The sequence below is a fragment of the Nothobranchius furzeri genome, chromosome 3 (assembly GCF_043380555.1).
Source record: "Nothobranchius furzeri strain GRZ-AD chromosome 3, NfurGRZ-RIMD1, whole genome shotgun sequence".
Lineage (NCBI taxonomy): Eukaryota > Metazoa > Chordata > Actinopteri > Cyprinodontiformes > Nothobranchiidae > Nothobranchius > Nothobranchius furzeri.
In genome coordinates, this window is record NC_091743.1 from 82,679,523 (window position 1) to 82,694,337 (window position 14,815).

Consider the following 14,815-nt stretch of genomic DNA (forward strand, 5'->3'; position numbering starts at 1 on the left):
CCAGGTAAAGCTCTAGCCCACCAAACAGATTCCAAATCTACTCTGAATTAAAGACGGGATTTAGTCAAGTTTTAGGTTTAGTTGTGATTCAGTTAGTCCCATTTTACAATCCGAGTCGAGACAACAGAGCCTAAAACAAATCCACAAAACAGGATTCTGCTGAGAACTCTTGACTGGTCTGTCAAGTCGTCCTTAAGAAAAAAACATCAGAATAACTTGTCTTTGAGGTTGAAGTGACATGAAAGCAGGAAGAAACGGAAAAAGGCTGAAACAAAACTCTGGTGGTTTAAAGAACAAGGAAAGGTCAAAGGTCACCAGAAGGACGTGAGTATTTATTGGTGTTTCACATAATATTAAACTCGACCCAGGTGAATCAGCAGATGGAAGATTTGTTGTGTTCTTTTAACAAAGAGGTCAATCTGTTTCACGAGGTCGTTGACCCTGCGATGTTTATCCTGTAAACAACAGCGCCTACCCACAGAACCATCAGCTGCTCAGGTGAGGTAAATCCCACGAACCTCCACATACTTCTGTAATCTACCCATTCCTGTGTGGAGGGAGCTTCGGGCAACTAATAAAAGTTGAACTCCTCCTCATTCCAAAGGTCCTCCCAGCTGAAAACAGACGTGGAGAGCCAAGAGAGAAGGAGCGAGGGATGGGAGCACAGCAGGAGGAGGAGGACGGAGCTCCGTCAGAAGAAAGGAAACAACAGAAAACGTCTAAAGAAGTTTACTTCTGCGTCCTGCCAGATAAATATGAACCTCTGATCGAAGAGGAGGAGGAGACAGAGGAGGAGAGGAGGAAATGGAAGGAGGACAAGAAGAGAAAGAGAAAGGACAGATACAGAAAGTATAGGAAGGTAAGCAGTGATGGCCTTTGACCTTAAGAGGAGTGTGGGAACTCCCTCATAGTTCCTAAACTGCCATGGCAGCTGATTTATTTAGCTAAAAACACTTTCATTATTTTGGCGGTTCTAATATAAAACAAACAAAATTTAATGCATTTAATTCACATTTTTAATTATTAAAGAGAATTAATTAACAGCTTTTACAATATAAAATCAAAACCAATATAATGAAGGTAAATAAGTGACAACAAGTCAAATAACGCATTTAATTAAATAATAATATGAATTACACGAGTCAAAGAAAACAAACAAGGTCTGATAAATTATTAAAATAAAGATATTTAGAAAGGTGTTCGTGGCAAGTTGATTAGAAATAAACCTTTAATTACAGCCTTCATTTATGATGACAGTTCATTTAAAATGATGTCAAATATTTGATCGGAATCAAAAACTGGTGATAATTATGGTAAAACGGATCAAAGTATAAACAGTGTGTCAGAATAAAAGAGATTTTGTTGAAATTCCAGCAGCTTTTTTATCAGCTGGCTTCAGACAACATTACAGCTGTTAAACATTGACTCTAGTATGACCTTTGACCCCGACACACAAATAAACACAGCTTCAAGAAAACCTTTTAGATCAAAACCCAGCAGAAGATCTACTTCTTGTTGCTTCTCATGAATCACATTTATTAATCAGAACCAGGAAACTAGAAAACAATCAATCTAATGAATCGTTTTTGTCAACACCAACAATCCAGAACCTTTCATACCGACCCTTTAATACAGAATCAACTATAATTTTGTTATTTTTGGTCAAATAAATAAATGTTTGATGTGGTTAAACTCAGAGTAAAAAACATTTTGTGAATTTAATTTAAATTTTTGTGGTCGGATGTTGGCACTGTCTCGACCCCTAACCCCACACACAGTCTGTGCCTTGCTGCATGGCAGGGACTTGAACCACTAACCCTTTTCTTCTTCTGTGGTGCAGAACGTGAGGAAGGCTCTGAGCTTCAGCTGGCACTGCTTGCTGGCCGGTCTGCAAAGCATGGCCTCCAGCTACTCCACTCCTCTCTCCGCTGTGGTCACCGTGGCAACAGAGGTGAACTGAGCGAGCAGCAGCAAAGCATGATGGGAAACAGAGGGGATTGGACTCTTAGATTACTTGTGTTTACTTATGTGGATTATGTTGTATTTAAAGTCTGTTTAAGCATTTTAATAAAAAAAATCTAATTTTGAAACTTTCTGGAATGTTTCTGGTTTGGTCAATCCAGCTTTTTTTTCCTGCATCCTTTTCGAGTAGTCTTCCTCTCTGCTACCACTTCCTCTTCCCTCTTCCGGGGGCAGCAGTAGCTCAACAGGTTGAGCAGGTTGTCCAGTAATCGGAAGGTTGCAGGTTCGATCCTGGCTCCGGACAGAGAATTCTGCTGTTGTGTCCTTGGGCAAGACACTTAACCCACGTTGCCTGCTGGTGGTAGTCGGAGGGACCGGTGGCGCCTGTGCTCGGCAGCCTCGCCTCTGTCAGTGCGCCCCAGGGCAGCTGTGGCTACATCGTAGCTCATCACCACCAGTGTGTGAATGTGTATGTGAATGGATGAATGATACACTGTAGTGTAAAGTGCTTTGGAGTCCTTACTCTGAGAGTAAGTGCAGGTCATTTATCATTCATTTATCATCCGTCCCCTTCCCCACATCTCTTATCTTTGCTTCTTTCTCAGTCTTCATGTCTCAGATTCCATTCACCTGAACTCCAAATGTCCTGAAATAGTTTCAAGATGGCAGCAAAAAGATGATTGCACCTGTGGATGACAGGTTAACTGGTCCCTGTGGCTGTGAGTGTATTTCTATTTGTCTCTGTGATGGACTGGAGACCTGTCCAGTGTGTCCCCCTCCTCTTGTCCACAAACAGCTGACTCCAAACTGAGGAAAGACTGTTGCATGCTTCTTTTCTCTCATGCAGTGAGGCTAATTGACCACTGGGTGTCGCTGTTGCTTACTACCAGCTGGGACAGGCCTCTGCTCAGGGACAGTGTGAGGTGAGGGAGGTGGGGGCTGGTGAAAGTTCACCGTGAATCCGACCCGCCTGCTGGCTGCTCCATAACCGTCCTGTGACAGGAGCAGCTGCTCAGACACGGGAGCGACCCAGGCGGAACAACATGCTCCAGATCAGCTCCTGAATGAGAACCGCTCCGAACCAGAACAGGAACCGGGATGTCCCCGCTGCAGCTCTCCGTTTACTGGCGTCTTTCACTTCTTTATTCTTTCACTCCGTTCCTTTTCTTTATGGACATCTTCACAGCAGCCATAACTGCTGATACATGTCGTCATGACAACGCCACACACGCCCCAGCTTCCTGGGGTGGAAGCAACCAATCAGAGCAAGGGGAAATTTTAGAGATGGAGTCTGATTGGTGGAGCCAAGATGTGAGTGAAAATGACTTTATCACTGCTTTAATAGCTCCAGTATTCACCGTTCAGAATCCAAGTTAAAACTTGAAATCGGACTAAAATTGGATTAAATCACATCATCTATCGTACAGCTGCAGCTGCATAGGATAGGAATAACTCGGTAATTAATCCAAGTTATTCTCTAAATTATGAGATGATCTGTTTAGATTATTGATACAGAAACTTGATTCTGATTTTAGCTGCAGGGATTCAAAGCTGCAAATAATGTATTATTATTTATAGATGTGAAGAATAACAGATTACTCAACATAACAAAGAGTCAATAATCACCACAAGGATGTTAATGAACAGTTTAGGGCAAAACTTCCTGCTTTCTGCTGAGCTGGCTCCGCGACAGGTGGATCTTGACCCTTTCTGGAGAACTTCGGGACTGAGTTACATGTTGTGTTGAGTCATCTTTACTACAGCGAGCCACTGGGACTTTATACATCATTGGTGTTTTATTAATAACTGATAATGAATTCACAATCTGTGACACCAGCAGCAGGTTTACAACTCAGTTAAAAACAAAACAAACATCGACCCTGGAGGAATTCCTCCAGCAGCACCGGGGTCAAAGGTGATCTGATGATGGAGGAATAGTTGCTATGGTCAAATCTGGAAGACAGAGTTGTGATTGATCTCTGTATGTGTGTGTGTGTGTGTGTGTGTGTGTGTGTGTGTGTGTGTGTGTGTGTGTGTGTGTGTGTGTGTGTGTGTGTGTCAGTCAGTGTGCAGCTGGACAGACTGGTTGTCATATGGTCAGACTGTCTACATGATAGGAATGCTGCTGGGATCTCTGGTGGGAGGAGCTTTAGCAGACAGGTAAGGCGCGTGCACGCACACACACACACACACACACACACACACACACACACGCACACACACACACACACACACACACACACACACACACACACACACACACACGCACACACGAGTAAATTCTTCAGTTTTGTTTCTGACCTGTTGGTGGTGAGGTTCTGGTAGCATCCCGCTGTATGTGTTCAGGTACGGGAAGCGTCGGATGCTGCTGGTAGCCGGATTCATCCAAGCCTTCTGTGGCGTTGTACCCGCCATCTTTCCTCAACCTCACCTTTTCCTTGCCACCCGCTGTCTAACAGCCATCTCCTTTTACTTTATCAATATTTGTGCCTTCAGCCTGGGTAACACACACACACACACACACACACACACACACTCACACACACACACACACACACACACACACACACACACACACACACACACACACACACACACACACACACACACACACACACACACACACTCACACACACACACACACACACACACACACACACACACACACACACACACACACACACACACACACACACACACACACACACACACACACTCCTTTGGTGATGAGTTTCTACAACATTTCTGATGACTCAAAGTACTCTTACTAAAGTAAAATATTGCTCAAATAAACACAACAAAGTAATATTGTAAAAATTATTATATTTATGGACTGTTCTGCAGTCCCTGACCCTCCTGACTCCTCTGTTGTGTGTTTTCCTGGCAGCGGTGGAGTGGACTCTCCCTGCGGCTCGGCTCTGGCCCCCTGCCTTCCTGTCATTCTGCTTCAGCCTGGGGACGATGGGCGGGGCTCCGCTGGCCTGGCTCAGTCCCACCTGGACTCAGCTGCACCTGACCCTTGCCCTACCTCAGCTCATGTGTCTGCCCCTCTACTTGTAAGCTGATGCTCATCTGGCATGTCGCTTCCGTGATTTCAAACCTGCTGACGGTTTTCCTGTTGTTCCAGCTCCATCCCAGAGTCTCCTCGGTGGCTGCTGCTACAGAAGAATGTGGATGTTTTGCAGCGTTACCATGGCAACAGCCCAGCAGATAAACAGCATCTGACCCTGGTGAGAAGACGTGGCTAACTTTCTAAGTGGTGAACTACACGACTGAGTGCCTGTTTTTGTCCAGCTGCTGGACTCGGTTCAGTCCGACCTGGAGAAAGCTGCGGATGCTCAGACACAAATATCTGGCAGTAGATGCCCCGCCCACACAGGTAAAGCCCACCTGGGATCCATCCTGCTGAAACTGGTCATCATGAGCTTCCTGAGGTACTGCACTCACATAACACCTTACCATTGAACGTAAAATTAACAAGAAGTACAAAAATAAAGTTCAGATCTTCGAATGACCTGAAACAGCATGGCTGTAGGAGCAGACCTTGTCTGGAACTCCAGCGTCCAACAGGAGCCTTCAGCAGGCTTGAGACTCAAAGTTACATGATTTTGCAACAAAAACAGTCAGAGAAAAGATTAAGACTCACATGCTCTCTGACTTTTGTCCTCTCGTTCAAAACATCTGATACACGAGTCAAACAGCAACTTTAGACTGGCTTCAGTAGTTCAGCACAAAAATGTTATCAACAACCAATAATTAAAGAGATCACCATTGTCACAAAGAAACATCTAGAAAACTTACTCTGGACCAAGAAGATACTTCTGTTCCACGTAAAAGTTTCTACCAGATATTCTTTAGTATCTTTAACTATTGAAGTAATTATTTGTAAATAACTGACAGAATAAATCAGCATTTTCTCAGTTTAATGAACCACAGAGTTGCTTTTTAGATGTTTGTTTACAGACTTTTGGATCATCTGACACAGAAGGAACACACATCTGGTAACGGGTTGGGAAACATCTGGATCTGCTCCGTTTCAAGTCACGTGAGAGGCGACAATTCTTGGATCAGTGTTGTCAGATAAAAGAGCAGAGGGTCAGCTCCGGTAAAGGTTCAGGACTAAAGCAACACGAACCCACGTTCAGATGAACCTAAGCAGGAATAGCTCCATCAGCCAGTTCAGAGGAGATGGACCGTGTCTCCTCAGTAAAATGTTGTCTGGAATATTTTTACTATTAATTTGGACGCTGTACAGAAATCCTGAGAGGAAAACAACAAGTAAGGACTGTATCATTCTCTAAGTCCTCAGACATTTAGATTTATTTATTTATCCTTAAGTAGGTTTAAAACATTGGTAACACTTTACCGTAATAGTCCCTTTATTGACATTCTCGTTATTGTTGACCTTAAAGAGCAAGTCACCCCCAAATCTACTTTTTTTGCTGATAAACTATATAAACGAGTGTCTAATGGTGCTGTTGACACGTTTTGTCAATCTTTTGGCACTTAAATGCATCTTAGTTACATTTTAAATATTCTGACTAAACTGTCAGTGTTGCGCCCTCTTCAGGTAAAACCTTTGCACTGCATCTGAATTTAAATTTGCCATGGCTATTGGCTAAGAGGTACCCTATGACGTTGGCTGGTACATTATGATGTCACAATGCCACTGTGATCCTGTGTGTGTGTGTTTGTTAGTGGCTCCGCCCTCTCAGTCTGCCAGGCCACGCCTTCTTTTGGCTCATTTTTCAAACAGAAAATGGGAGTGGAGTTCGAACTTGTAGGGGGTGACTAGCACTTTAAGGTTAGGACAAAGGGTCGAGGGGGTGTCTGCTTAGTAACGCATTACAAAATATGGTTAAGCAGTTGTTATTCTTTATTTAATAGTTAATAACGCACTAATAAACGTGAATAATGGGTCCGTTTTTGTAAAGTGTTACCAAACAAATATGAAGGGAAATAAAAATAATCTAAATTTTTCAAAAGTTTGTCAAAGATGGAAGTTTAAAAATGCAAACAAACAAACAGATCTAGTTTCTGTTCTAACTTCAGCATGAACATAGGTGAATCCTGCCCTCTTGTGGCCACAACTAACATTTACAGCCCCCAAAACTTGTGTTTTTCTTCTGGGCTAAAATGTTTGTAGTTTTTTATTTTTACAGAAACAAAAAGTTGTTCAGAATTAATGCAATGTTATTCATTTCCTCCTGCCTTTCAAGGCTTCTGCCTCAGTGTTTTCCAGCTTAAAGATTCAAATTTAGGCAGAAATACCAAAAGTCGTAATTCTGAACTATTTATGTGATTTGGGTTATTTCAAGTAAAAGGTATTCTCCTGAGATTCAGTTTGTTTGAAAAATATTTAAAAAAACCATTTATGCTTTTTTTAATTTTTTTTTACAAACTTGGTGTTTGTTCTTCTTGGGTAGGTACATCATGGCTGGTATTGAAGGTTTTATTTAGTTTAAAGCAAATCAAACGTGCTGTTTTTTAAACTTTAGTGAATAATCTGACCTTTTGTGTTAATCCCTGCAGTGCCGCTGTAGCCTTGACGTACTATGGCATCTGTCTGAACATCGGCTCATTTGGCGTTAGTGTTTACGCCGCTCAGTTTTTCTCTGGCCTCTCAGAGGTTCCTGGTCTGCTGGTTCCTTTGGCCCGCCTTGGACGTCGACTCCTCACCATGCTGGCTCTGTTCCTGAGTGGGTCTGCCTGCTGTTTGTCCTTACTGCTGTCCAGATACAACGGTGAGCCAGTCTTGTCTAACAGCTGGAAAGGAGCTGAAGTTCGTACCGGTTAGATGGTGCTGGGAGGCCTCCAGAGACCAGCATGCTAAGGGGAAAATGGCCTCCTCAGCCTCAGATGACTTCAGAAGCATCAAATATGAGGAAATCTGACATCAGACCAGACGCTCTTAGGAGAAACACAAAGTTAACCTCAGATTAAGACTTTTTATCATCTGAACCATCTTCAAACTCAGACTGTCCAGAACTGTACCGGATCACTTTCTGCTAAACGCTGAATTATTAAAATGAACTTTTACCATACCGCTTTTATTTATGAAGCTTTTAACATGGCATTACAACCAACCAAAGAGCTGCACACAGAGCATCAAACAGTCATATCAGAAAAACCATATAAAAAAGTACAACAAAGAATGGTCGACCAAACTGACCAGGGATTTAAAATTAAAGAACAAAAGTTGAAGGGGGATGACAAGGAGTAATGCTTCATGAATCGAAGGCCAGGGAGAAATTATTTCTTTTCAGCTGAGATTTAAAGACGGCATGCGAGGTTGCTTGCCTAACCTGAAGGGTGGTGACTTCCACAGTTTTGGGGCACAGACAGAAAAGCCCTTTCCCCGCAAGTCCTCAAACGCGCCTTAGGGACGGTGAGGAGGAGCTGATCTGCGGACCTAAGAGCACGAGCCTGACTATTCAAAGGTTTGAATGCAAAGAGCAGAATTTTGAATTTGATTCTGAATTGAACGGGCAACCAATGCAGTGACTTAAGAATGGGTGTGATGTGCTGTCTTCTGCCAGCTCCAGTCAGGAACCTTGCCTCTGAATTCTGGACGAGCTGAAGTCTGGACAGAGATGTGTTACTGATGCCGTATAAACAGGAGTTGGAGCAGTTTAGCTGGGATGTGATGAAGGCATGAATCACCGACTCTAGAAGAGGGACACTCAGGATGGGCTTTAATTTAGAAATTCGCCTAAGGTGTTAGAAACAGGACTAACCTGTGCTGTTGACCTGCAGGTCCATCTTCAGAACCGGATCCATTTTTACTCCCATGTTTGAAGCGTTTTGAAACCTTTACTCTGGTTGTGAAAGTTGAAGATATTTAGTTTAGTTTTTAAACCCAAATGGTGAAAATCTGTGTTGTAGTCTGAAGCCTGAAGATTTATCGTCTCCAGATGTGAGGATGTCCTTAAATGGACACCATGTACTTTACATTTAGTTTGTGATGAACTGGTTTCTAGGTGAACCGGTGCTGGTGATGAGTCTGGCCCTGCTGGGAAAACTCTGCATCCTGGCTGCCTCCTTCATCTTGCTTTTGTACAGCATAGAACTGTTTCCAACAGTCGTCAGGTACCAGACTCGCCTTTCTGCACCTTCACCTGTTTACATTTCCAGTAACAGCTGATAAATCTGATCTAGACAGCGCTGCATATCCCTGGTCAACCTGTCCTACCGTCTTGGCTGTCTGGCCACGACCTTCGTTCCCTCCGGTCCAAATGGAGCCATCTCATTGGTTGCCATGGTTGTGTATAGCAGCGGACCAATCGTAGGCTGTAGCCTGTGTTTGCTGCTTCCAGAAACCAGCGGCGTTCCACTTCCCGACTCACTGGAGGACTGTGACATGTCTCACCCTGCCAGCATGGACGCCCTACTCAGGCCAAAGTAAGAATTCAGTCCCAACTCTGATTGGCCGACCCGTTTCCTGCATGGATTATTTAATTCATGATGTGTTTTTCTTTTGTTCAGGAGGCTACAGAGCAGCCAGATGAAAACAGAAACTCTCTCTTCAGAGAAAGCTGGCACACAAACATCAAATTGACCGTTTTCTTTGGAGAGCACAAATAAAATGATGCATTCTTATTCAGACCAAAGGACATGAAAATCATCTAAACCAGGGGTGTCAAACTCATTTTAGCTCAGGGGCCACATGGAGGGAAATCTAGTCCCAAGTGCGCCGGGCCGGTAAATAAAAAAAAAAAACTTCAGATTGTTTTCTTTGTTTTAATACAATCAATATAAAACAAGGCTGGAGCCTGAGGACAATGTAGTACAAGTACAACACCTGAAGTGTACTTGAAAATTTGAAAAAAAAAAAAAAAAAAATCAATCAATAAATAAAACATTCCTTAGTGATTCAAAGAGCTTACAGATCACATGGCAAGATCAGTTTCATGCAGCACTTAAAGTATATTTGACTCATTTTAGCTTTCACCAGCACATCAATATCAGAAGTCACATCCTGAGTGGCGGCCAACTTCAGGATGTGATTCAAGTTCTTGTGTGAGCCTTGAGCGCAGCTTTGTTTTATTTATACTCGTTACAGAGAAAACTTGCTCACAAAGATAAGTTTATTTTCACTCTACATTGTAAAGTATGAAAATAAAGTTTTCACAACCATCTCGCGGGCCGGATTTAACCCGCTTGTGGGCCGCATATTTGACACCCCTGATCTAAACAGCAGCACCTTTAGTTTTGTAACGTGACGGAGGTGCCATTCCCCCGAAGGTTATTTACCCTCTCTCCACGGATGTCTCTGACACAGAACTAATCTGCATGAGACTGCCTCAAGGTCATGCATTTGCTTCTAAACTGCTTCCTTTCCAGCTCAAGAGAAGATTGAAGATAAAGGACTCTTTCTTGTTGATAAATCAAAGAATTATTTTTAATAAAGCTAATCAAACAAAGTGTTAGTCAATAATATAATGCTGACCAATCTGTGAACTAACAATGTTATGATTAATATGCTTTAATAAGTAATATGACTTTAATCTAGCTGCACTAGACATCCTGACTACACGTAATGTAAACGCATGACACATTGTTTACTCATCCAATCAGAACCTTCCTTTCTGAGGCGTGGCATAGTCTCTGTGGTGTTTATAAATCTGCCAACTTTGATTCGACCAGAAATCAAAACATCCAGATTAATAAAACTAGTTCCCACGCCATCTTAAGTTCAGTTCTCAACAGTTCTGAACAGTTTACTGGAGTTCTCTGCCAGGGCCGGAGTGGGACACATTTTCAGCCCTGGAGTTTCAGACCCCAGACCGGCCCACTTAATGAATTATTATTAAAATCATGTTAGAACTTTATATGTATAGTCTACAAAAGCACACTACTCGGTAAAGCCTTGTAATTCAGTGCAAGAAAGAGTTGCTTTACAATGTAGGTTTATTTGAACATCAGTGCACATCTCCAACATTGTTCTTTACAACACATTCTCTAACAATATAACAATCTACCTTCTGTTCAAACAGCTGTTCTGAGATTTTCAAACCTTTAAAATGAAATGACTCAGCACTCCCTTTCACACTTTTTCCAGTTTCCCTATACTCACCTGCACACAATTAAAATAATCATCTGTAAAGCTTTAGCACATTTGATATGGAAAACACATTTTTTGTAACCAATTAAAATATTTTCTATGGCAAAATATGCAGGCTTATTTCATTTTACTTTCATTCTAATAACTATCTGTTGTGGGCTTTGTGCATTTACTAATAAAAATACAACAGGTCACTACTATTATTTGGACATTAAAATTATTATAATGAAACTAATGTTTGCTTGTTTGCACATGAGTTGGCTCACCTTCTATCCCAACAGGAGCAATACCCTCACTGCTGGCTCCTGGCTCTTCTTCTGACACTACATTGTGTGAAAATTGTCACAATTCAGCATTCATTTTCCTTTTTACACGCTTTCTGATCAATGCTGAATCATCTAGCATTTTAGAACACTTTCATATAGAGCCAGGATAGTTTTCATCATATAAATTTTAATAATATTCAGTTCACTGACTCAATAAGTAATCCTACCTGTACATGTCCACTCTGGAATGGTGGGTTTCTGCCTGGTGCTTATTAGGCCTACTGGATCTTGTGGGCTACAAGACAGTTTGGTGGCATCAGTCACATCATACTGTTGACTATATTACATAACGTTATGTCATGACGCCATATAATTCATTATTGATGCTTAATTAACTTGAATGGTGATTTGCAGCCGGTAAAGTTTAACATCTTGACTTGCCTTACCCGTTTTATCTTCATTTGAAGTTAAAGACTGCGAGCTTGTTTGAGAAAAAAAGGTGCTCATTTTTGCACATTTAGCTGCATCTGTTTCCAGCGCTTTCCTCTTTTTAATTCTTGCCTTCTCCGCGCCACCCTTGCTCTTTCTACTTTCCATCTTTCCGTCAACTGCGAGGTCACGTGGTGCGCACAGGCGCATATTGGGCAAAAAGAAAAAAAAACGAGCTGCAGCCTGCAGGTAGAGACAGCCGGGAGGAGCGTATGAGATCAGCCCGGCGGCCTCAGTGCCATGACTGAACACCGGCACCAAAAAATAAAAATAAAATGATAAAAAACAAAAACGAGAGCACCGGCCCATGCGGCCCAAACATCGCGCGGCCCACCGGGAATTCTCCAGACCCTCCCGATTAGCCACTCCGGGCCTGTTCTCTGCAGTTCACCGCATGCTAAGAGAAGTATCGGACCAGCCACCCGGACTTCTTTTTTTAAGCAACGAACCAACAAGCTGGATAAAATCTGTTGCATTTTTCCAACCAAGCAATGGTTCCTTTCAGAATAAAAGCTGAACTCACTGACCCTCAGGGTCCATCTGACGCTGTCAACCAACTGACGCTTTTTACCTGGAAACAATCCAAAGATTAGTCTGTCGTACTGCTGATGCTGTTTCATCAGCTCCGGTACCAAAAGGGAGGTTTGAGGACCTGACATTCTGGATCTGTACGGAGGTCTCATCCTAAGGGTATGTGTGGAGCAACAATTATGGCTTCTCATGTGTTTATGAAACTCCGATCAAACTCCGATCATAGCTAAAGCAAAACATCACAACATCATTTAGACTTGCTTCTCCGGATACGAGAGTTCTGATGACAACATCACTCACACACGCACCATTCATCTCACGTCTCATTCACACCAGATCCACTCATCACTAAGAGTTTAGAGTTAGTCTTGTTTAAAATTCTTTCAAATTGTTTAGAAATAAATCTTAAACATTTTAAAGGTGACTCTCTCTTCTCTTGTCTCTCAGTTAATACGAAGTGTTACATAATCCCTGCAATAAAAAGTTCCAATCTTTTGGTTAAAATAACCCCAAGGTCCACAAGGTTGATTTCATATGTAATATGGAATCTCACGTCTTATGGTCCATTAATTAGATGTAAATGAACTCCTTTACAGTTTTAAAATACTTTCTTCAGTTTGTATTAACATATATAAAAAATTATAAATCACGTTTCCTTCCTGTGATTTTTCAGAGATCTGATTACATGTTTGTAGGTGTCGGGTGGGTGAATGCTTCTTAGCCGATGGGAGTGGACTCAGTTAAACTTCAAAACAAACATGAATCCAGAATGGTACCCAAGCATCCTCCCAGAGGAACTCCTCCAACCATCCAACAACAGTTTGGTGAAGAACAATGTCTTTTCCAGCACGACGGACCACCAGGAAAGAAGCCCAAACGGTAAATGGCCTGTATCTGCACAGTGCCTTCTGGGGTTCTACAACCCCCCAAGGTGGTTTACATTACAACCAGTAGTTCACTGTGCTCTCTATAATTAATGCTTCTCTGGTTTCTAGTCAGGTCCCTGCTTACTTTATGAATGCTGTAATCCATCCACTTCTTAAAAAAACGAGTCTTGACGCCTCTCTCTGTAGCAGCTTCAGACCCATCTCTAAACTTCCGTTCATCTCCAAGATCTTGGAAAAGGTTGTGGCTAAACAACTCACAGCTGCTCTTGATGAACATAACATCTATGATAGCTTCCAGTCAGGTTTTCGTAGAGCTCATTCTACTGAAACAGCTCTTCTTAGGGTCTCTAATGACCTTCTGACTCACAGTGATGCAGGGGACTGTTCTGTTCTGGTCCTGCTGGACCTGACTGCAGCCTTTGACACTGTTGACCATCATCTGCTACTGGAGAGGCTGAGAGACTGGGTAGGCCTATCAGGATCTGCTCTGGAGTGGTTCTCCTCTTATCTTTCTGAGCACTCCTTTTCTGTGGCCGTCTCCAACTTTAGGTCCTCCACCACCTCCCTTACCCATGGTGTCCCACAAGGTTCTGTGCTGGGGCCTCTGCTCTTCCTCCTCTATCTGCTTCCTCTTCAGCATATCCTGAGCTCCTTCAAAGGAATCTCCTACCATCTTTACGCAGATGACATCCAACTGTACATCTCCTTTAAATCCCATGAGATGTCTAAGCTGCAGCTGTTACACACCTGCTTAGACTCTATCAAAACCTGGATGGCTGGGAGCTTTCTACAGCTGAATGATGATAAGACTGAGATCCTCATCTGTGCCCCAGACAAGCTGGTTCCCAAAGTCAGAGACTCTCTTGGTCAGCTTGCTTCTCACACCAAACCTTCTGTCAGGAATCTTGGTGTGACCTTTGACCCAGCTCTCACCCTGGATTCTCATGTCAGTTCTCTTGTTCGCACTTCCTTCTTCCATTTCAGGAACATTGCTAAGCTGAGTCCCATTCTGTCCCGCTCTGAACTTGAGACAGTTCTCCACACCTTCATCTCCTCATGCTTAGACTACTGTAACTCTCTTTTCACGTGTCTGAGCAGAACCTCCCTGAACCGTCTACAGGTGGTTCAGAATGCCTGTGCTTGGCTTCTGACCAAGTCCTCCAAACACACCCACATCACCCCGCTTGTCCTCCAGCTTCATTGGCTGCCAATCAACTTCAGGGTTCATTTCAAGATCCTGGTTCTGGTCTTTAGGGCCTTACATGGACAAGCACCATCTTACATTGGTGATCTTCTTAGTCCCTACACCCCCAGCAGGTCCCTGAGGTCCAGTGATCAAAGCCTACTGGTTGTGCAGCACCAGGCTAAAGACCAAAGGTGACATATCATCTGCTGCTGTGTCCCCCAGCCTCTGGAACTCTCTCCCCCTGAGCCTGAGATCAGTGGACTCAGTGGTCTCCTTTAAAAAGCAGCTGAAGACTCACTTGTTCAAGCTGGCTTTTGTATGACCTTCTTCACCTCTCTCTCTTTATTCTGCTCTCCCCACCTATTCCACCTTCCTCAGGATCCACTGATTTCCCTCTTTCCTATTCACTCTCTTTCTTTATATTTTTTTA

At 42.9% G+C, this 14,815-nt stretch overlaps 2 protein-coding genes across 3 annotated transcripts; both read left to right on the top strand.

Moving 5' to 3' along the window:
- The first annotated feature begins 513 nt into the window (after positions 1-513).
- On the top strand, positions 514-2,094 carry LOC129154818 (required for drug-induced death protein 1). The gene is made up of 2 exons (XM_054735041.2): positions 514-859; positions 1,841-2,094. The coding sequence occupies exons 1-2, from the start codon at positions 656-658 to the stop codon at positions 1,958-1,960; spliced, it is 324 nt and encodes a 107-aa protein (XP_054591016.2). The 5' UTR covers positions 514-655; the 3' UTR covers positions 1,961-2,094.
- Positions 2,095-2,947: 853 nt separating this feature from the next.
- si:dkey-190l8.2 (solute carrier family 22 member 13) lies at positions 2,948-12,731 on the top strand. Of its 2 annotated transcripts, none has more exons than XM_054734970.2 (10): positions 2,948-3,273; positions 4,025-4,122; positions 4,309-4,463; positions 4,850-5,018; positions 5,090-5,192; positions 5,257-5,396; positions 7,495-7,706; positions 8,943-9,051; positions 9,121-9,363; positions 9,448-12,731. In XM_054734970.2, the coding sequence occupies exons 1-10, from the start codon at positions 3,061-3,063 to the stop codon at positions 9,518-9,520; spliced, it is 1,515 nt and encodes a 504-aa protein (XP_054590945.2). In that variant the 5' UTR covers positions 2,948-3,060; the 3' UTR covers positions 9,521-12,731. The 2 variants fall into 2 exon arrangements, with proteins under 2 accessions (XP_054590945.2, XP_054590947.2); XM_054734972.2 differs by having other exon boundaries at positions 3,081-3,273; positions 4,029-4,122.
- The last annotated feature ends 2,084 nt before the right edge of the window (positions 12,732-14,815 follow it).